A 24,252-nucleotide genomic window follows, 5' to 3' on the forward strand; every position below is an offset into this window, starting at 1 on the left:
AGTGTTGAATGCGGAACTATAATCTATGAACAGTAGTCTGACATAAGAGTTTTCTTTTCAAGATGTATCAAGATGCGCAGTGTGTAAAGCAAGAGAGATCTATTTGAACAGTAAGCAAACTGTAGTGGATCAATGCTAGCAGGAATAATGCTCTTGATATAAGAAATACACAATTTCTCCAGACATTTCATGAGAACAGAAGTCAACAGATCGATAATCTTTGAGACAGGTAACCGTTTTTTTCTTGGCAATGGGCAATATTATTATTATTTTTAAACAATGGCACCACACACAATGACAGGGACAGGTTAAATATGTCGGTATAGACCCATGACAGCTCATTATAGCATGTCTTAAGGACACGAAAGGCTATCCCATCTGGTCCTGCAGCTTTATGAGCATTCACTTTTTTGAACACTTTACTCACAGTCCTCTGCGTCACCTGTAGGTCCACCGCCTCAGGTGAGCTCTGCACCGTTGTAGTTGGGTCCAAGTTATGAGCCTCGAAGCGGGCAAAAAAGTTATTCAGCTCGTCCGGTAAAGACGCGGACGTGTCAGTGATTGTGCCTGACTTGGGTTTATAGCCCGTAACCGCCTGCAGTCCGCTCCACATTCGCCGCGAGTCACAGCCGCTGTAATTGTGTTCCAATTTGTCCCTGTACTGTCCCTTTGCAGCCTTGACAGCCTTTCTCAGTTCGTACCTAAATCGTTTGTAGCGTTCGGCATCCCCGGATTTGAAAGCGATGGTGCGCGCGCTCAGTTTAATACGTACAGTATGTCATTGTTAATCCATGGCTTCTGGTTGGGATAGGAGCGAACGGAGCGTACTGGAATGCAGTTATCCACACAGAACTTGACGTAGTCATTGACAGAATCAGCATATTCGTCCAAATTTGTGGCAGAGTCCTTGAAAATCTGTCGCGTCAAGGCAGCCCTGGAGTTTGGTAACGTGTTCTGTGGACCAGCACACACTCACTGTGGGCTGCTCAGTGAGACCGGAAAGCATTTTGTGCATCAATGCTTGTCTTCTCTTGTTAAAGTTTGCCTACTATGTAACTAATGTAATGTTGTTGTGATTACAATGTTATTTTGTCAAAATATTATATCTTGTACTGTACAAATGGGGTGGTTGTATTTTGTCACCCTGCTCTTCTATTGATACATTTTGATCCTGGGTCTGGTTTGTCTCCCCCCCCCCCCCCCCCCCCCCCCCCCCTGATCAAGCAGGCAGGCTGCATTAGCTTATTTGTTCACTTGCACATGAGACCTGGGTTCTGGAGTAGAACAGGAAAGTTATAGAGGGTAGCTTTAAACTTTCATCTATTTCATTATTATTTTCTTATTTTCATTTACCTGTGTATGAAATATGTACAAATACATGCTGCCTTACCATGTCTTTTATCCTAGGCTGCTTGCGGTCAGTTATCTTGGTATGCCCTGTAGGCGTTCAAATATAATTTCTTCCCCTGACTTCTGAAATGTTTGTCCTTTTTTGGTAGTTTGCAGCACTACACTGTGGGTAGGACAACTAGACAAGAAAACGCAGCAGCACGACGTGATGTCTCTTCTGGAAGAGTTCGGTCAGGTTGATTCCATCAATGTGAGTTTGGCATTTGGAGTATATTGTTCAATTTGCAGGGTTAAAATAAGGTTGAGTTGAGTTGGCGTTATCCATTGCCTCACTGTTTTTATTCACTCTTGTCTAGATGATTCCGCCCAGGGGTTGTGCTTACATCGTTATGGTCCACAGACAAGATGCCTATACAGCCCTGAACAAACTCAGTAGTGGGTCATATAAAGTCCACCAGAAACCAATCAAGGTACATACATTTCAGCACACTTATTTCCACTGCATATGTGTATTGACCAAATGTTTGGGAGTGGACACTGCGTACAACAACGTAATGATTATTGGATATTTCATTCTTCTTGCCTAGATTGCTTGGGCTTTAAACAAAGGTATAAAGTCGACACACAAAAAGTTCTGGGATGTGGAGCGGGGCGTCACCTACATTCCTTGGAGCAAAGTCAAAGTTGAGGAGCTGGAAAGCTTTCGGGAAGGAGGCATGCTGGATACAGAAACATTTCATCCAGGTAAGCACTGAACCATTTCCCTAACTCAGGGGTTTTCAACTGATTTTGACCCAGGGACCACCATCCTGACTAAGAGCAACCTGTGGACCACCACTATTGTGCGTGGCGGGTACATCATAGACCCACCCCACACAATAGTGGTTGGGGGTTCATGCACCACAGTGAGCTGGAGAAAATAGCTATAATATCAATATAATATCTAATAAAATAGTCATTTTGTTTGAATATGATGGAATATGATTAAGGATTACTGTGATTATGGTAAGCTCACATTACATATTACACACACACACCATACAGTAAGAACTCCTGTAAGTTATTAAAAGTAAAAAAAAAAAGGGGGGGGTTTTCTTTTAATGCATGGCCAGGGACCACCTGCAATACCACCGGTTGAAAACCCCTGTCCTAACTAACCACATGCTCTTGTGTTTTGATGGCATGTTGTGTTCTCCCTCATTGGCTACGTTTACATGAAGGGTGATCATTCCGAATAAATACTTCCGAATAAAATACATCCGATGTAATATTTTTTGCCGCGAGTTTACATGGGAAATGGTCATTCCGAATGAGTGTTTATATGGAGAAGTGATAGAAGACATGATACATGTTAATTCACGTGAAACTACGCCATCTGTTGGACACATAAAATATAGGCAGTTCATTCATTGTGACTTTCAGACGAAAGACGACACTTTGAAATCCCATCATTTCATTCCGCAGTAGTTTTGAGGCTGCTGCTTGGATAGGGACGGACATACATGTTTACCGTCTTTTTTTCCCCACCTGCTCCGCTGGGAAGGTGATCATCTCGTTTTTATGTGTAGCCTACTTTATTATCTACAGCACGGCCAGGGCACGCAACACACTGATTATTATTGTATCGGGTCGCTCGTTATTTTTGAGAGAGAGAGAGAGAGAGAGTGTGAGAGAGAGACCGTTGAACACACACACACACACACACACACACAGTCACACACACACACACACACAAAATGCACGAAATAACGCGCTCTATGTGCAAACTCCTCGGCGCGCCTTGGATATGAGGCTTATGAGCGCCTTGGAGTTGGAGCGCAATGGAAATGAGCATGCTCAGAAAGACCAGAATGAATTTACATCCGAAGCAGTGTATACATGAGTCCAATTTTCTTTCAATCGCATTGAAAATCGGAGTAATCCGGCCAGTGACATCGGAATGGTTTTTAGATCGCATCGAGCGTTTTCATTCGGATGTAAGTTTTTGTAGGTGTTTACATAACAACGTTTAATAGGATTGAACTTCTATTCGGAATGAAAAGGGGATTTAACTGCTCATGTAAACGTAGCCATTCACTGATTCTTATTTTCCTGTGTGCACAGAGTGGAGTATTGTTCTGAAGGACCTCAATAAACCAGCTGTAAATGGAGTGGAAGGTGAAAAGGCAGATGGAGGAGCTGCAGCTCAGATTCAGGTAATTCTAATATGGTTTTATATTATTTACCTTACTGGTACATTCATTGTTTATTGTGCTGGCTAGATATTGATTTGCGAATAGGCCAGCACTCATGGATATATAACTATCATATAGTTGATTTTATAAGTTTTAAGCACACAATGATGCTAAAATTGCGTGAAAGGCTACTTCTTTGACTGTGTCTTTCTATCCAAGTGTCAGACTAAGTTGCAAGTCCTGTTATGAATAAAACATTGTGGATCACTCTGTCATTTGAGATATAGTTCATTTAAGAAATGGCGGTATGGTTCACAACATTTTAAAGTTCGAAATACTTAATACTACATCATTATCAAATAATATCAACTAAACTCTTAAATTATTAATTGATGCTATTTGATAATGTAGTACTTCTGGTCTCCCACCGCTAGGGTTTTCCCTGTGTGTGGATTTGTCATCTCAGCAGTAGTTACAGGAGGTAAAAGGTATTGCCTTTCCAGAACGTAGTGTAGTAGAAGTGACGACTAGGTAGCTTTTGCTTGAATCATAACAATCATGTTAACTTGCACACACCACTAGATTTAAGTGGAACAAATAGAGTTGGTCTTACAAGATGAGGGTCAGGCTCCTAGGGGTGGGACGATAAGATTAACTCTATACTATTGCCATATTTGGCGATGTTGCCTTCTAAAAGTCTTCTTGTGCTGTGCTTAGTGTGACAATATCATGTTCCATTTAACATATCTTATACATTACAATTCATATGGAGTGCGGATTATTGTTTTGGTGAGACATGCATATTACACGAATGGCTTGCAAACAAGTTCTACCTAACTGAAAGGATGATACGTAGCCACAGTGGTCTTGTGCCTCGAGTGGAATTCCGTGATACAGGACACCTGCTTGTTGTAATAAAACAATGATACTTGGTGCCAGTGTATCGATAACGTATCCCGAGAGGAAGTACGATGACATATCGCAGTATATATTTTTTTTTTGTCCCACCCCTAACTATGGTTTAAGCCCCCCCTCCCCAAAAAAAACCAAAACGTGCTACACAGTATAACCGTCTAATTAAAGTTAATGCCATCAGCAGCCGCATTATATGGTCAAAATGACAGCTGTTAAATAATCAGACTGCTATTACAGTCTATTGCCACGAGATGGCTCCTTTCCATAATGCACACTCATTTGAGTCTAAAATGAAACCTGTGTAACAACTTATTGACTGGGGCATACAATGTTCCCGCACTTAATTGTATCTTAACTGATTGATGTCTGGTTATTTATGTCACAAGTCAATCAATGTGAATTGATTTGAAATGTGAGTTTGCTGCACCACACCGTCACTTTTCCAGTGGGCTGGACAGGGCAGGATGTATTTTATTTTGCATAAAATGACGTGTGTAAAATAGGAAAATGGATGTTTGGTTTTTTGCCACATCGTTGCCATGAATGATGCAAACTGAACTGCGGTAGGCTACTCTCTTCTTCAACTTCAATGTGTCTCCTAGCTCTTACTCTAGGACCTGGCTAAGATATGTATGCACTTCATTTAGCGGAGAATATCTCAACTATTCTTGGCTACTATGACCCCCGCAAACAACTTAGTAACTGTGAGAAATTCTCTATCTGGGGCGAAATACCCGAAGATGACCACAGCCTTTTTAAAATAACAGTCACTTAAAACATGCCATCTTCTAAACGGAGCTACAGATGTTCTTCAGAATTCTCATGTTTGAATACGCAATAGACCATATGCACACATAAGTTCCATAAGTTAATGGCAGGGTGGAAACTAGCCACAATTTGCCATTGACCGCCCATACATCCAAACAGACAAAGTCCTATCTAATTGTATTAAATTTCATCAAACTCACCAACATTACAGCTGTACGAAAAGCTTTAAATATCCTCTTTCTATCTGCAAAGTGTTTGTTTAATAAATATCCACGGTAGACATAATAATAATAATAATGAATTTTATTTATATTGCACTTTTCATTCACAAGGAATCCCAGAGTGCTACATGGTTAAAACATATCTATCATAAAAGGTTAAAAACAGGGTTATCAAAAAAAACAGTGCAAAGCGACAACAGTTCAACACGAAAAAGCCTTCCGAAACAGGAAGGTTTTCAGGCCTTTATGTCAAGAAATTCCTTGCAGGTGATATTTTGTGTTGGAGTTTGGAAGAGCTCGTTGGATAATCACTCAATGGCCCTGCGTGTACCACCTGTTTTGAATTAGCACATAATGCAGGAGGCAGCAGGATGATGCTTTATTGAAAGCGAGCGCTTCCCAGATAGAGAATTTCTCACAGTTCCTAAGTTGTTTAGTCATGAACATTTGAGATAATCTCCGCTAAATGAAGTGCATACATATCTTAGCCAGGTCCTGGAGTATCTAGCTTTAGTCCTGATAAGAATGTCTGATGGAGTGATTATACAATTCTTGATCGTATAAACACGTTTGTCAGCATTACATTCTACCGTGGGACCCAGGTGTTTCGTATTTGTTGACACTAAAGTCACACACTCAATCCGACTACAGGCTATAGCCGGATGTATACGTTGTCGTAGGATGGTCGTGCGCCAAAGATAGCAGATCTATAAGCTGACAGCACGCTGCGAGTTTGAGTGCATTGTTTGACATGTTGCCGTTTGTGCACAACTGGCAACATTGGCTACAAGCTGGCACAAACGATGCTTTTCAATTTGACTTTCAACCGGAGGGAGCATAAAACGTGATGCTTTTCTGTGTGTGTCAAGGATGAGACTATTGTGAGCTGACTGACTCAGTTTGTACTTATTTCTAGGTTGTTACTACATCCTTTCCCACTTGCTGGAGTTGTAAAGTAACATTCCATGGTTGACTAAGATAGTCAGAAATGTTGTGCAAACGCAACATTTCTATTACAGTGTGTATTGCCCCAAAATATGAATAAACACTACTTTTACTTGGCCAAGAAGGATAATCAAAGATAAGAAAAATAATGCACTATGCACTATGAGTCTGCGTCATGCATTATTTTTGACTATCCATTACATGACAGTTGTTTGAGATGGGGAATATCAATAGGATAATTCATAGGCAACTTAAAGCAAGTACAAAAAAGGATAGAATGATAGTACTATTACTCTTACGCCCAAGATTCCTCAACTAGAAGAAAGTTGTAAAGCTTTCTGTTTCCTAGCCATTGAGACTTGCTGTCTTCTTAAACAGCTGTGGCCATTGGCTCGGAAGGTGTGACTAAATAGTTGTCTATACTGAGTCGTCGGATATCGGTACATCTCATCTTGCTTTCCTTTAGATCAGTTACAGATCACTCTACAACACTTTAAACACAGCCAATTAAACAACACAACTAGTTAAATGTTTCTCTATTGAATAAAAATGTTTTTGTGATGAAGGTATCAATCAGAATGAACTACCACAAAATGTGCCTTGGAGTGCAGACCCTGCTCGCACCATCATCTCTTGCTGTGAACACCTGTCCCAGAGACATGACCGGCTATGTACTTTTGGTGTTGGTTTTGAGATATGCTTATGGAAAGACAGTTTCACATTTACATTGAAAATGTAAAGTGGGACATCATGGACGGCAAAGGATTACATCACTTGATTTAATTCAATCAATCCAATGCATTAACCTCATCTTTCTTCGTCTCTGTTCCTGAAATGATTTCTTAGGTAATATTGACATTGAACTTTTCAACCCAAACCCTGATTATTCCTGTTGGTCCATTAATTACTTTTCAGGGCCAATTACCATTAAAACAAAAAAATAAAAAATCAGTCTGGGTGAACCCAGATAATATCTAAATAGTATTTAATTACAGTATTTGTTTTTATCAGTGTTAAAAGATAGATTCAAGTATGCTTAATACAAACTCTCTCAAACATTACAATTTAATTACATTATTTTGCATGCATTTCCCAAGAGAGGATAAACTAGACAGATTTTTATCAGCCAGCATATAAACCCCAATATGGCCGATTTTAGTTTTGGAGGAATATTTGATAAATAATCGGCCCAGTTAATAATCCGTTGACTCCAACCAGTAATCATGAACAAATTCATTTTGTTCAGACAACTCACTCACACAGTAATTCCAATACCCAGCCATGCATCACTGCCAGCCGGGTAAAAAATACGGGGTAGTGCTAGCTAGTTCAAGCTAGCTTATTGATCTTAAACAGACAAGCTAAGGTTAGCCATCTTACTCCAAGAAAAGTAACTTACAGTGACTATACCCTGTATGACTGACAACCGATGAGACGTGAGTTTGCAATCAGAGGAACCATCCCAAGTTGGGCGATAAGGTAAGCCTACAGCATTGTGAGCCTACGTGGCTTACTCACCTGCATTTTCATTGAAGTTGGAATTGTTTTTTCGGGAAAGACTAAAGGTGTCTCACTAATGGTTTTACAACAGCGCTGTGCAATTCTGGATGGTGGTTTAATGACCATCAAAACGATTCATGGCATCCGTCAACTGTCCTTACTAAATTATCTTTAAAGATTGTCATTTTTAATGGGAAAACACATTTGATCAAGTGGTTTTGCATTTGAAACATTACGTGGTCGGATATATAGGCTCGTGTGACAGCCATGATGCCTTTCCTCAGTGTCGCACTGTTGACAAATAAATGGAGGGCAATATTTGTGGTTATCATTTGCGGGTTTTCTCCTGTCGCCATCAAAAAAAAATATATTGTACACCACTATTAAAACGGCATTGCATTAAAATTGTTTTAGTTCTCTGGGACATAGATGTAAAATGCAAATGTTTATCATTTCTAAAAAATAAGTCTGCGTAGTCAGTTTTCTTTTGCTTTAGTATCATGTTGGCATTAGGAATATCACCACCAATAATCACACATTTTATGACTGTTTAGCTGCATGAGCCCTAGCATACCAGACATTTGGAAATGGAAAATGGATTTGCAAGTTAAAAAATTTGTGAGCTTGTATATTGGCTATTTTCAGCAACGCTATTTGGTGTAGAGGGGAAAAAAAGAAGGGGGGCCTAGCATAGACATCTAGGGGAGTCAGGGCAACTAAGTGTATTTAGGGTGCAACTACAGATTTTATCAAAAGATATTGTGTTAAACAGTACATGGGGGAATGCGTGAATTTAAGCATATATAGCTTGCTGCTTAGCAGAAATGGCAATTAAAATGTAAACATTTTAATTAAAATATGTTCTTGAATGGAAATTGCAGCTTCCTTACTTCGATTTTGGGATAGTTCCACACTATATAGCATTCGGAGATTGTGGAATAGTTGTTTGGCTACGCGAGACTACACCTTTACCAACATGGTTGCAAAGTGCTTTACAGACCAGTTAAAAACAGCAAACATCAAAATGTTTAAAATTGCATTTATAGTCTGCTGGTAAAACAAGTTAAGCAATCAAAGCTGACCTAAGCACGCATCATTAGGAGAAACACTTGACATACAAATGTGTTAAAAGCGTTTTAAAAGACAACACTGACTGCTAGCCTAAGATCCAAGGGCGTTCCAGAGCAAAGGTCACACAGAGTGAAACTAGGAGCCAGTCCATGTAGTCCAGGGCTTTAAATGTGATCAATAGTCTTAAAATCAATTCTGTGGCTCACAGGCAGCCAATGTAAAGTAGCCAGAATAGGTGTAATATGCTCTGTTATCAAGAATATTACCTAATATATTCATATTCAGGTAATGTTCTTGATAACAAACTATTATATGTAGATGTCAACACCTTTTCTAACGGTAAGCATTGGTCTTGGTTATGACTTTGACGTCAAGATTCATCACACCATCCAACACCAGCCATTGATCCTTTTCCTCCCCCAAGAAGGAAAATATATATCTGTCCTTCCAGCCGCTGTGACACATCTAGAAGATGTAAAGAAGGGGACGAGAGGCTACCTTGAGGGGAACCAGTAGAGATGAGGAGAGCTGATTTGAGAGAGCACTAGCACAGTGACCTACCAGCTAAATCAATATAATTTAGGATAGATTAAAATGTCAAATTAAACAATCTTACAAGCAGGAATGGCTGGTTAATGAGTGTTGAAGACAGATTTTACCATGCATATTCGGCCCTTCAAATGCTGCTACAGAACATTTTGCAATGTAATGACACAATCCTCCACTACCCGATCAAGTCATTCCTCGAAATGCATTAAAACGTAGTTTTGATAACCTTCACAAATTACTTCATAATTTAAAACTAAAAATGTCAAAATAATTTATTGCAGTAGTATGTATCCTTGGACAATGGGATGTTTCCAAAGCTTGGCGACCTGCAGCATAATAGATTGTGAAGTATCTAAGTTCTTGATATGCCTGAAAGAGGATTTACCACCCTCTTCATATATTAAGCACTCCTATATGAAATATTCTCATTTTGCAATTATGCTTAAGTCCACACCAATGCAGCATTGACTATTTATTTTTTTGCTGCTGCTGCCTGAAGAGTTGCTAGATTGCCCTCTGTGATGGTTTGTTCCACGCTCTCTTATTCCTAACTGTTAATTATTCCAGGCACCTGTCATTACATGCAAGCCATTAGGGAAGTATTCTTTTCTGTACCATTATGTGAGCATATGTGTTTCAAAGTTTCAGCACATTTTTGCATTTCTTGTAGTAGTACTATATTACAGACACATCTTTAGATGAATATTCAATGGCTCTTGGCCTTCACAATATGATTAGCAAATCATTGTGTTCTGTGGCCTGCATTCAGATTTTTCAATTATATTTTGTCTAGACAATATTTGTCCTAGAGGTTTTTCTTTCTTCTTTCCTTGCATTACATTTTGGAGCTAAATCTACTGAACAATTGAGTAAAAAGACCTCAGCATTTACTTACTGAGATTAGATTACTGTGATATATTCACAATGCAAGAAGTAGTACTATATTTTTTTACCTTATAGGTATTTTAATGTATTGACTCCATGGGGAAATCAGTCCTCTGTAGTGTATTTGATCTGTCTCAACTATTAGGAGCAGCTACTCTGCATCACCTGGGCTCAAGCTCAAAGTGCCTTTGTCAAGGGCGCTGGCTGGAGGAGTGTATCCCTAACATGCATGTCTTTTGGTGTGCAACTCGCATGAGTTAAATCAAGGACCTGAGGACCAGTATGTTGCATAAGCTGCTGTGAGAATCACTGAAATCACAGAACCATCCAACGGCCCTCCAGGAGAACACATTTCAAAGAGACCTCTCGATAGTGTCTTTGCTATCATCATTTCTTCCCAGAGTAAGAAGATTGCTTTGGAATAGGGTGAGTCTCACTGGGCTATTATATTTCATTGATATGTAGGACCTGGTGACTGTAACATGATGTCCAACATATCACTTAAATACTCCCAACATAGTGCAAGCATGAGACAGTTTGCCATGGGCCAGTTGGGCCATTTGGCAATTGTCTAATGAGCACATTTATGCTGTAATGCAGTGGTTCTCAAACATTTTGGGTTCAGGGCACCCCATGCATAATTCTTTTTTTGTATCTATTGCACCCCAAAATTACATACTCTTCCACCTTGTACTAGGCTCTACTGTACACTTTTGTATCGTAATTATAACTACTATTATAAGTTGCTGATTGCGACCTATAAAATGAACACACGGGGGTACGTAAATTAGTATTAATTTTGCTCTGAAATGAGTAAAATAATTAAAAAAAAAAACTAGTTGGAAATAACTACTTGACACAAGCTGATAAAAACTGCAGAACACCTGGACTGGCGTCACGGCACCATGGTGTGCTGCGACTCCCACTTTGAGAAGCCCTGCCCTAATGTTAAAATCAACATCCAAGTTAGGAGGTAGAATCACGTGATGGAAATTATTGCTATGCCCATACAGTCCACTCAGTCAGGGACATATTTCTGCCATGGTTGACATGGAGTGGTTATGTAAAAGATTTGAGATTGACCACTCTCCAGTGTTTTACTTTTTAGAGTAAGTAATTTTAAGAACTATAAGTCATCAAGACTGCACATACAAATTTGTTTTATGTTGTAGTTGTTAAATGGCACTGCATTTGTCATACTGAATGCATTGTACAGGCAAACATGATGGGTGAAATTATATAAAAAGGCAAGGTTATATGTCTTAATGGCTCAAAGATCATTAACCAGTGACCAAATCATGTTATGTATAACATTTAATGTGAGGTCAGTGATTTACATTTATCTAGATGTGCAAAGGACAGGTAAAACAGTGGACCTGTATTTGCCACACAAAAGAATATACAGTATATTGGTTTCTTGTACAAGTCCTATACCATTAAGACTATCCCCTTTTAGATAAGATGTGTCAATCTAAGAATCTTCTAGCTTTATCCCCAGTGATGGTAAGAGTATTTATTGCTGTAAATGCTGCTTTTTCTACCAGCTGTGCGGACTTTATTATTGTTTGTCCTGCACTTTGGCATTCAGAGTGGATCTTTTCATGCAAGAGTGAAGTCATTCACTCTTGGGTGGACATGATTTGGAAAATGAACAAAATTAGGAAACTAAATGGATTTATTTAGATTCATAACCTACAATGTAATTTCCACATAAGAAATTCGAATTCATCCTTATCAGAAATGTGAGCATATTACCCAAGGCCAGAAATGACCAGTAAATGGGTGTATTCTCTCATTCTGCTTGATGGGCATGTAGCTTTTTGACCAGAGCAGATTAATCCATGTGTTTGAATGAGTTTATCTCTTCCCAATGGCACCTTGTGCAATGGGTTAAAATAAAGTTGTAGTACAGAACTTATCAGAGTAGAACATGTAAATCTTATTTGTGTATATAAAAAGACACAACATCTATTTTTTTTTCTGCGGAACAATCCATATCCACATTTTGTCTTGACATTGTAGATGTAGTGCCAGACCCCACAGGCTTAAAGGGATAGTTCACCATTTTTTAACTTAAGCTGTAAGAAATACTTTCTTTATATAGTGGTTGCAACTGTATTGATTGTCTGAGTCCCGTGGTGGGAGTTCTGCTCTGGTTTTGGTGAATATTAAGTAGTTCCAGTCATTTTGTGGGGGGCACTGGGGCCACACATTAAAAGAAAATTAATCCTCAAAACTAGCGTCAATTGTATTGTTGACCCATTTCTAAAATATTAGCGCAACTTTCGTTCAACTTTGACCCTTCTATCACATGGAAATATTTTTGGGCATAGTGATCATCAAATCATAGTTCTGTGTGATAGAGGGGTAAAGAAATGAACGAATACAGTTGCAACCACTATATTAATGGCAACTATTTCATACAGCTTAAGTTAAAAAAAATCTGAACTATCCCCTTTAAGATGCATAATTTCCTAAAATGACAGAACTTCCAAAGTCAGTCATTGCTAAATAGAGACATAAAAAGAGAAGTTTAATTTGCTGTAAGTTATCCCTTATTTTATAACGACCATGGTATACACAGATGTGTGGGTTACATCAGACTCACGAGGGCTCACCACATTGAGTTTTTGTGGAGATAGTGATACTGGTGTATGGATATTGGAATACCCCTCTCTTGGACAATATTTCTGAGTTCTGATGACAGAAAGGTAATCGGGCACTCACACCCATGTGAATAATGGACTTGACTGAATTCTACACCTACCACCTTTACTCTCTGGACAACCTGATGTACTTTGTCAGGATTTTCATGAGAGCTCTCATCATATGAGTGGTGGGTATATTAAACAATGTTTTCAATGGGTCAAAACTGCCAAAAAGATTTCCTTCTTCAAATTTGAGAATGTGGATATATAAATGCGTTGATCCACTCCGCGATTGTGGCTCCTTATCAGAAATACAGTGTACAGGCTTTCCTCAGTGAAACGAACCTTCAGGAGTTTGGAGGAGCAGGTATCCTGAATTCTCTACTGATTGGATCAGAAGCCAGGGTAAGAATAGACACCCCTGCTGCTGCTGCTGCTGCTGCTCCCAGAGTACGGCAGCAAAGATATAACAAATGTGATTGTATAAAGTGGTGGAAAAAGTACTCAAACGTTTTACTTAAAGTAAAAGTATTTCAGAATTCCAAATTGAGTAAAAGTGCAAAATTATTGGCATCAAAATGTACTAAAAGTACCAAAAGTAAAAGTACTCATACAGAATGTCCCATATCAAGTTTTAAATGTTATAAACATATTTTGAAAATAGATCTAGAAGCTGACAATGCGTCGTGATGAGACGCATTGTGAGCTTGTAGATTGGCTATTTTCGAATGGCCAAAATGTATATAGGGAATGGGATCAGGTGGTTAATGCATGTCTTGTAATAATCAAAGTTACTAGTAACTAACGTTTTCAAATAAATATAGTGGAGTAAAAGTACAATATTTGGATCTGAGATATAGTGGAGAGAAGTAAAAGTATTGGAAATTGGAAATACTCAAGTAAAGTACAAATCCCTCTAAATGTACTTCATTACTTTACACCACTGATTGTATAGTATAGAAACAGGACTGCATGCCTGTACTTAAGCTGGCAGTAAAGCTTTACGTTTTTTCCTAAACAACTTAAACTGTTCTTGTTTTGTGTACTTAATTATCGGATTTTACATTCTGTACAAGCCTTGTGCACATTGGGAATCTGCTGGTGGGTCTTAAATAATTCGTCTTTAAATATATTAAATAATTAGTCTTATTACTAAATTGAACATGTGTTACTAATACTATTCATATGCAAGAAGCTATTTTTAATTTAAAGTTGGATTGCATAAATAGCAGTACTACATTTGAATAGTATAGACTCAAAAGTAACATTTCTTTATTTTACCATGCAAACATAAGAGTTCAGGAGACTCTTTACACTTGAATTCATTTAGCTGACTCATATCCTCTTCAACTCACAAAGCACCCTCCTGCAGTGAGCATGGACGTGTGTTTGTGTAGAATTTTGAATTGTCAAATGCAGCTCACTGTAAATATAGTGTTCTAGGTCTATTTCATAAAGGTGTTTGTGTGCCAGCATGAAGTTAACTGCAGGAGTCTTATACACTGGTACACAGTAACAGCTACTGTAAATGATTGACAAAATGACCCACCCAGAGTTCATGTTATTACCTTCAGCTGCATTTACCATGTACAATGTCTGCTACAGTAAGTAAAGGATCCATATACATTACTCCACCTCAATATGCGGAATTAATTTTATGTCACATACCATTGGAAAATGGTATGTGACAGGAGTTGGGAATAGATTAATATATACAGCTCCATCTCAATGAATTAGAATATTGTGTAAAAGTTCGTAATATAATTCAAAAAGTGAAACTTTCATATATTCTCAATTCATTGTGCATAAAGTGAAGTATTTAAAACCTTTTTTGTTTTAATCTTAACCCATTCAGGCCTGAAAAAAAAGTTTTCTAAATTACGACAATTTTCTGAAAGATTTGAGGCACATTTGAATGATTTTTCAAAAATAGCAGACCTACAAGTTCATAGCGCGCCACTTGGTAGCGCGCTATGAGCTTGTAGATCTGCTATTTTTCAATAGCTAAATTATAACATGTTTAAAACACCAAAAGGGGTTCCCGCCCAAAATGGGTTAATTATGACGTACAGCTAATGAAAATTAAAAAATCCTATCTGAGTATCATGGACTGAACAATACAAATTAATTTACGGCTGTTATCAAAGCAACACCTCAACAGTGCCACAGGCTGATCACCCCCATGCCATGCCCGGCATGCCCCATTGATGAAATAATTTGTTCAAAAGTAGCCCAGACCAAGTATTAACTGCATACATTAATATACTTTTCAGATGGTCACAGAGCATACAGGTGTGCATAAGACTTTGTTGCCTATTAAGTGGTCTAGTAAAATATTCAAATTCATTGAGATATGATTCTTTTATTTTCCTGAGCTGTACGCCATAAGCATCAAGATTAAAAGAAAAAAAGGTTTTAAATACTTCATGCACAATGAATTGAGAATATATGAAAGTTTCACTTTTTGAATTATATTACAGAAGAAAATGAACAACTTTTACACAATATACAGCTCCATCTCACTGAATTAGAATATTTTGTAAAAGTTCATTTGTGGACCAACACCATGCAGATAACATGGCCTAAATCATCACTGTTTTGTCATGTCCAGAGTCAACACAACCATCTATTATGATATTTTACAGCACTGCCTCCGTACATTGACAAGCTTTATGTTGATGCTAATTTTCCTTTCCAACTCGATTTGTCACCTGCCCACAGAGCCAAAACTACTAGTAACTGGTGTACTGACCATGGCATTACTGTGCTTAACTGACCAGCCAACTGGCCTGACCTGAACCCCACAGAGAATCTAGGTTGTATTGTCAAGAGGAAGGCGTGAGACATGAGACTGAACAATACAAATTCATTTATGGCTGTTATCAAAGCAAATCTGGGCTTCCATAACACCTCAACAGTACCACAGGCTGATCACCTCCATGCCACGCCCCATTGATGAAATCATTTCTTCAAAAGTAGCCCAGACCAAGTATTAACTGCATACATTAATATACTTTTCAGATGGTCGACATTTCTCGTTTAAAAAAAAAGTAGTGGTCTCGTAAAATGTTCTAATTCATTGACATAGAATTTTTTTATTTCCATGAGCTGTATGCCATAATCAAGATTAAAACTAAAAAAGGTTTTAAATACTTCACTTTATGCATAATGAATTGAGAATATATGAAAGTTTCACTTTTTTAATTATATTACAGAAGAAAATGAACTTTTACAAATTATTCTAATTCGGTGAGATGGAGCTGTGTGTATATATATATATATATATATATATATATATATAGGTCTGTTTCATTCTCACTGCTGTCGCAGCTATTATACCTGAATTGCATTCCGGGCATCAATAAAGGTTTACCTTATCTTTTCTTAATTATTACAAGTGTTTTGTTCACTTGCCTTCTCTTGGAATTCAAAATGTACTATTTACACTGCACGTAGGGGACTATAGCCAAACTTTATCACTGCTCTGACGACTGGTGCAATATCCTAGGACCTAGAGACTAATCATGTTACAGAAGAGATGGGTCGCACTCAGAAAATAATATAAAAAGAGAACTCACCCATGCCATTCTATTAGCCTAAAGACATCAAGAAGAAAACATAGTTGACTCGCTCTTGCCATTCTGAATGTGACCCATCTCTTTTATAATATGATAGGGGACTATAGCTGTCACTTTCTCTTGCCTTGTGGATGTAGAGTGATGTTCACTAAAGGTAATGCATGCTTACTGACCTTGTGATTAATTGTTTTACTTGATCATCCTAGTTCGGGATGGGCAGTATATTGATTTTACATCAATATCATATATGATATGATGTAGTACTTTATTGTCAATTCACACTGAAATGTGTCTTGCCACCCAGCAGCCATGTATGCAGATATGCAATATATTACATACCTAAAGACATGAATATGTTATCATACTTGGATGTATAACGTTTCTGAAGTGATAACTATAGATGTATGGAATTTTGGATATCGTAATCTGATGTGGCATAATTATTTTCTGGATTTAAAGGCTGCATTACAGTAAAGCGATGTAATTTTCGAACTTACTTGAATGTTTTAGTTTCTATTTGTCTTTAACCAATTAGATATTATATGGACATGAGTGATGATTATTTATAAAAAATTGTATTAACCACATGAACCCAATGTCCCTATTCTGGGGGCAAACATTTAGTGAAAATAGCAGATCTAAAAGCTCAGAAAATCCTGGTTAGTATTCACTAGGGCATTTGCACTCCCTAAGCTGTTACGGAGTTTGCAAACTCCCTGGAATCTCACTATAACCTGTATGACGTTACGCTGCACATTCAAAAGCCCCAATGCAAAAATATAGATTTGCTAAATGACACATTTTGACCCATGAGATTTTGAAGTGTGTGTGTGTGTGTGTGTGTGTGTGTGTGTGTGTGTGTGTGTGTGTGTGTGTGTGTGTGTGTGTGTGTGTGTGTGTGTGTGTGTGTGTGTGTGTGTGTGTGTGTGTGTGTGTGTGTGTGAGAGAGAGAGAGAGAGAGAGAAACATGCTAATTATATTAAAGGGTGGTTGCACACTGGATGTGTTTTTCGGGAAACCGATGGAGAAACGCCACTAGAAATCCGAAAAACGCGCTCTGTGTGTGTGGAGACCTTAAGACCACTTTTACGGAGGTTTGGGTAGTGTAGTTACCTTGCTGTGATGTAACTCCAAATGTGGACAAGAAATTATATTGCTCCAGTGATTATTATATATTAAATTGATAATTCAAAATATGGAAATTGACTTACATTGTTTATGTACCGGTACTAAAAGAGTGAGTTTGAGAGCTGTTTCAGCGTACAAACACAAACAAGACAATAATAGAGCATCACCAAAACTCATGTGGTTTTATTGAGTGGTACAACCACTCCAAGGAACAGTAATGTTCCTATGTCCATCCCTATGTCTATATATCCCTATGTTTAGGGTACCAACGGGGGGCACTCTTGCACCACTCACTTCAGACAGGTCTGATCTTTTTTAAATACAAACGTTAACTTCCTGTTGATTTTACAATTTAAGATCTGGATCCGGATCCACGGATCCAGTCCGGGTTTTCTTCCTCCATAAAACCAAAATGAGTTTTGGTGATGTTCTATATTGTCTGAATCAACTTTGTGTTTATTTACGTACTAAAAGAGTGACTTTGAGAGTACAATGTAAATCAATGAGCATATTTTGAATGATCAATTTCTAATCACTGGAGCAATTATTTTTGAGTGGTGCAACCACTCCCTTACGGAGCTATGTGTGTGGCTGGGTAGCTCGGTGGCTGGCTGGGTATGAGCATGAAAACAGCATGGTTGTTTTTCACCACCTGTGTGCAACCTAACGCACACACAAACACAACGCACGTATTAACTGTATATATGATGCTTTCCGCCCCGGCCCCTTGGTTTACAAACTGTTTCAGTATGCTTTGTATTTTTCTTGAAGTTGAAGTGGTGTATATATATATCCACAAAGATTCCTTAGTGATGGAGCTTCACAGAAATATGTCAGCTTATGATGAAATAGGCTTCTCAGTTCAATCCATGGGTCCTCCTGGCTGTGTGTAAAAATGTCCTTAAACAAGACACTGAACCCCTAGTCTCTCGAGCCAGACTGTTGCCTCCCACAATTTTGTGGAATAGTTGTCTGGTTAGTGGCTATGTGAGACTACTGAACCCCTGACTGCTCATAATGAGCAAGTTGGTTATCCTGATTATCTGTTATATATACCTTGTAACTTTCTAAACTCCACAAAGTCCTTATTTAGATTTTTATTTTATTCTGTTTTTGTTTCTTTGTTTTCTTAATCAACATTATTAGATTGTTGCCAACTGTTTCTGCAAATAATTTGTCATTCGGTGAAACCGTAGTGGTTTGTCAAGCGCTGCCGGTATATTAATTGAGTCCATTTACCATTTATACTAAGGAGTAGCTCCTGATTGAGCTCATGAATCATCCATGTAGACTAGAGTTTATTTGCCATCAACACATAGTGGCTCAAAGTGTTGTTTCTTACTGATATTCATTTGATCCGTTTGTGTCTTTCAGGTGCCAGTGGTTCCACAGGCCATGCCCACCGCAGGTCTTCCTGTCTTTCCCAGCCACATAGTTATGTCCCCTACTTCCATCCCTCCTGGGGGCACCCCATTCATCCCTGCAGGGTTCGACCCTACTAAGCTATTGCCTGGTAAGATTCCTGATGGGAATTTAAATCATATTTAAAGAATAACCTAAATGGAGAAACAAATGTCTACAACATTCTTTGCTTGGAAGGTTCAATATGTGGCCTTGAGTATGTGAAAAGATGTGTATCTGCGCTGTTGGGCAGATAAATTAAATGAATGCCCTATTTTATACTTTGTTGTACGGCATCAAAAATAGCCAATCAGTCATTTTAAGTAGGGATGCACAATATAATCGGTAGCGGTATCGGAACGGTCTCGAAATAATTCAGATTATTTAATCCGTTTTCACCAGCATAAAGATTTTAAAATGAAAAATGTGGGATACCTGATGACGGTCATTTAGACCGAAACGTCATCTTAATAAAACTGCAGCTCTATAAGTGAAGACAGTGTGCGGGACCCTTTTTGAGTGGAAGGAACAGCAATGTCCGTGTTCACCTATGCGTGTGCCTATGCATGTGTTGGTTCATGAGCACCAGCATGACTATGACTACCGTACCAGTAGGGGCGCTGTTGTGCCAGAAACAGAGAGAGAGAGATAGTATTAGTGCTGCACTGTTGCCTGCTAATGAGAGAGAGAGGAGGGGGGGGGGGAGAGGGGAGTTGCACCACTCAGTTCACATGGGTGTGATTTTTTTCCCTCATGCTTCGCATTTGGTTGCCGGCTCCTACGCACCTGTCCTTGTAGGTGTGCACAAGGCCTTTTCCCTAATTAAAATTTTAAAAACAATGAGTTCAATATAAATCAAACGTTTCTAGTACCTCTAGTCTATAACAAAAGCCAAATCAAATATGATGTAAAATGTCATGATCGTGCAAGCCTAATTTTAACTTTTAAGTCATCTTGCTGTTTGAATATTATGAATTTGAACAACTGCTATATTCTATCGATATGATGTATTGGGATACAGGAGTATACATGAGTTACTCTTACCTGCCATACCCAATTAGGGTTGATTGATTATAAGTGATTATTCTATTGATTACTTTTTTGATTCATATAAAAAACAATAATTATATATCCACAAATCGATTACGCACTTGAGCCCTATTTTGTACTTCATCACACAATGGTCTCATACAAAAATTGTGAAAATGGTAGATGTACAAGCTCACAACGCATTGTGTTTTGAAAATGTTTGCCAATAATGACATGCCCGAAATTAGTGTTCACTTAGTTTATGATTAACGCATTTAGAGTAGACCGTACGACGTGTGGAAACGTCATAACTAATCCAACTGACAGATTGCTAGGACATATAGTTTATACACACGTCCTAGCGCTTTTTCATTGATATCAAACAAGAGAAAATATTCAGATTTTTTTTCTCTTTTTTTTATGTGTTAACTTTGTGTGATTGTGTTAACTGTTACCCTATACCAAGCCTTAGCCCTTGCTCATAATAACATAGTCATCAGTGGACTAGGATGAGTTTCTACTGGCTTTGCAGAGCTAGGATACTACTGGGCTTCAATTAAAAATGTACTTTTAGAAATGAAACTTGTTAATGATAACAAATTGTAACATAGTACCGTAGTTCTATATTGCAATATTAGTACTTTTACTTGCTCAAGGACACTTCGACACTAACTCTGGGGGAGCCCGTGTTCGAACTGGGAAACTTGCAGTTCCCATCCAGCCACTCTACCCCTGAAACACCGCCCTGTGTGTAGCTATGCTAAGTAGAGAGGTTAAAGGGATTTGCGCTGCAGAACAGAGCGATTTGAGCCGCCTACAGTGGCCAGTTTGTTGTGAATTGTGAATTTCTGATCTCTACAGTGGCTTGATGTACTTGTGCACTTTCTTCTGCAGGTTTTTCTCCAGCTGCCGCAGAACCTGTAAAAACTAAAGAGGATTTGTCTAAAGATAGTACAGCAAATAGTGGTGCATCCTCAGATGCAGGCACTGACAGCCAACTCGGATCACCAGGCGCACCAGTGATGAGCCCCCCAGGTCCAGCAGGCTTACCAGGTCCCAGACCTGGTATGCCACCCATGCACCCCCCTCCTGGCATGACAGCCGCTCACCTACCTCCATTCTTCCCACCTCCAAACATGATGCCCCCTCATATGATGCCAGGGGGCCCAATGTTTCCACCAGATAGGTTCAGAATGATGATGCCCTTCCCTCCCCGTGGGCCTCCTTTCCCACTAAGGCATCCTATGGGACCAGAGGGCATGGAGGGAAGGCATTTCCGTGGAAGACCAGGATTTGGAGGCCCGCCATACCAAAGAGGAAGATGGTAATGGTTGACTGGAAGGAACTACTCTGAAGGCTACTAATGATCTGCTTCTTAAGGACTGCTGTACTCTGGGGATGGAAGGATTCCAGAACTTGTGGGGAGAGACTGTGTTTTGCACCCTAGGCCTTTTTTCAGCATCATAATAAAGTACAAAAGACAAAACAACCAGTGGAAGTCTAATTTTCAATGCGGTCCTTGCTAATAATGTTCTGCTTTTAAATCCAGCAGGGACAAGGCTCTATAAATACTGCACATGTTTGTAGCTGTTGATAATGCTTTTGTATATATGAGAGGTCATTTTTTTGGTTGTGCTGATTAGTTTGAGGGGCGCAAAAAAAAGAAAAGAAAGTTGATGTATTTTTATGCTTTGTCCTTAATCCAAAAAAAATGTGTATTGGAAAATAAGTAATCAATTTCTTAATATGTTTCATATTTAATTATTTTGTTTTTAGTATTTTTGTACAAATCCAACTTAGCAACAGATGAACATCCCCAAGACAGATGGAAGATCCTATCCTACCAGCAGAGGGCAGAGTAACCATTGTTATTTGTTATCATGAGCAACCTCTGTATCCATAGGTCACACCTTGTTTTGGTGGGTAGTCAAAAAAAGAAACAAAAAACTTGACTTGAGTTGTTTCTAATTCAAAGGAGAATAAAATAGGAGAGGTTACCCTGTATTATTTACTTAAAGAGGATTGAGTTATACATTTTTGGTTAAAATCGGTATTAAATAGCTCTATATTAGTATAGTAATTGCTATAGTGTTTGTGTTTGTTCAGTAACATGAATATATCCAGAGCCAACTAACTGAAGTGATGAAACGAATGAGCAGGCAGAAAATAATTAGCACTACTATTGAAGCTGATAATATGCAGGTATCATAAATGTTGGTGACGGTCTGCACATATATTTTCAGTTTATTAAAGAAGCGGAGAGAACGTGGATGCCCCGCTACTGAACAAACACTGGCAATGATTATAATCAGAATATTTTTTTTAACAATTAAAGGCCTACACCTTAAAGGCCTACACTAAGTTAAATGTAAGGGAGAAGTCTGACAACGGTGTTCTTCTGCCACCTGCAGTTTGAATTATACATTGACCATGTAGGATTGTTATTCAGCATAATATGCAATTTTCCTCCCAGTGTTGTGTGGTGTACATGGTCTTTTTCCCCCGTTGTAAACTTGTATATACTTTAATAATCCGCATGATTACGTTTATTGTACCTAATGTGTTGAATGTTAAAATTAAATCACTTGTGTCACTATTCACCATCTGCACCCATGATCTACACACATTAATAAACGTTTATTTTGCTATGTAAGTAAATGTGTCGTGTGTGTATTATACTATCTTCTGCTAAATAGATTGGATATAGAGATTTAAGAAATGTGGCCCGAAAAGGTAAACTGTAGCCTGTAGCTGATTGGCTTGGGGAATGAGAGACATTCTGACGATCCATTCTTCGCGCGCCCGTCTCCAGGGGAAGCGTGCTCCTCCCATTACAGCGCTGTAGCAACAACATGCACGGTGCGTGTGGACGCACCGACCTCGGAGCGGCCGCATTCGCTGACTTGGACAACTCCAACCTGTTAAAATGGTTTTATTATTCGATCGGCAGCAGTGGTTTGTTTACTTGAGAAGGTGATAGCAGGTATGTGGCCTATTCATTGATACAAGCTGTCCCCAAATGAGCCTGATGTACTCCGATGCCTCCCCATGGTCCTAGTGCTGTGCAATTGACCGTGCGTGTCAGTCAGTCAATCATGCAAGTTTATAAGAGCAGACAGTGCCGCACTGACACATTCCGCGCTATAACTGTTTCTCGTGTTGTATAGTGTCATGAATCGGAAGCTTGCTAACAGTGATGGGTGTCTCAGCGCAGCCATCAGTGATTAGGCCGGTTTAGTAATTGCAATCACATTGATATGGCTCAGGCTCATGGGTGCACGCGCACACACTACACAGTCATGTATATATCCGGTGATGTTAACGTTTAGCTATTCGTTATTATTATTGGGGTTTTTTTTTGGGGGGGGGGGGGGGGGGGGGGGGGGGCAAGACGTTATTGTCTGCCATTCATTCATTGCACATTTGCACTTGGCTGTCTGAATTCACCAGCCGCGTATGACGTTGGCAATATGCAAGCGAGACGTGCAACGGTGCAAGATAACCTGTCTGTCCGCGTTACCTTGATCCAGAGGTGTTTTGATGCTGCTCTGCTCAGTCATGTACACACCGTGCAGCATCCAGTGATTGAAGTCAACGGCATGGCATTTGATTTAGCTCCGTGTGTACTGTGTTGTTGCATGGCAGTGAATATGTGAATTAATTATCCAGTCTTACGCAATACGCCGTGTGACAGCTGCACTCGCCAAAAAAATATTGCAGCATCTTTACACCCACTAGTAAACAGGCCATGTCGTGAAAGGCGTAGCTCGTCTGTGCATAACACTCAAATGACCTTGCTTACTTGTAGCCTACCAAGTTTGTTGCAGTATCGTTACAATAGGCCGATTGTTGGAATATTGTTGGACATAAAGTAGTAGGCTATGCTTGCAATGTTCTTGCTGTCAGTTCAAAATCAGATCAGCTACTATACAGCCTATAGCTAACAGGTAGGCAAGATACATGTAAGGAGCCCCTGCACGGCGGTGCCTAACCACTCCTATACGCTGCTATGTGTGTAGGCCTATGTCTGTCTCTGTAATATGTCTGAGCACGGACAGCTGCAACACCTGGGCAATACCGCTGGATAGCA

General features: G+C 39.0%; 2 protein-coding genes across 2 annotated transcripts in view; both read left to right on the plus strand.

Moving 5' to 3' along the window:
• LOC310864997 (SR-related and CTD-associated factor 4-like) overlaps positions 1-22,809 on the plus strand; it is a 35,844-nt gene extending 13,035 nt beyond the window's left edge. Inside the window, exons 13-18 of the mRNA XM_083773922.1 lie at positions 1,500-1,600; positions 1,707-1,820; positions 1,938-2,094; positions 3,454-3,545; positions 19,107-19,245; positions 21,057-22,809. Of these exons, the coding sequence (XP_083630048.1) occupies positions 1,500-1,600; positions 1,707-1,820; positions 1,938-2,094; positions 3,454-3,545; positions 19,107-19,245; positions 21,057-21,490 (1,037 nt within the window). The 3' untranslated portion in view covers positions 21,491-22,809. The remainder of the gene's footprint in view (positions 1-1,499; positions 1,601-1,706; positions 1,821-1,937; positions 2,095-3,453; positions 3,546-19,106; positions 19,246-21,056) is intronic.
• Positions 22,810-23,006: 197 nt separating this feature from the next.
• Positions 23,007-24,252, plus strand: part of LOC310864169 (rho guanine nucleotide exchange factor TIAM1-like) — a 50,410-nt gene continuing 49,164 nt past the window's right edge. The window contains exon 1 of the mRNA XM_083772752.1: positions 23,007-23,145. The gene's annotated coding sequence lies outside the window, so the exon portion shown is untranslated. The remainder of the gene's footprint in view (positions 23,146-24,252) is intronic.

This window comes from Protomyctophum parallelum (genome assembly GCF_964188405.1).
Source record: "Protomyctophum parallelum genome assembly, chromosome: 9".
Classification (NCBI taxonomy): domain Eukaryota; kingdom Metazoa; phylum Chordata; class Actinopteri; order Myctophiformes; family Myctophidae; genus Protomyctophum; species Protomyctophum parallelum.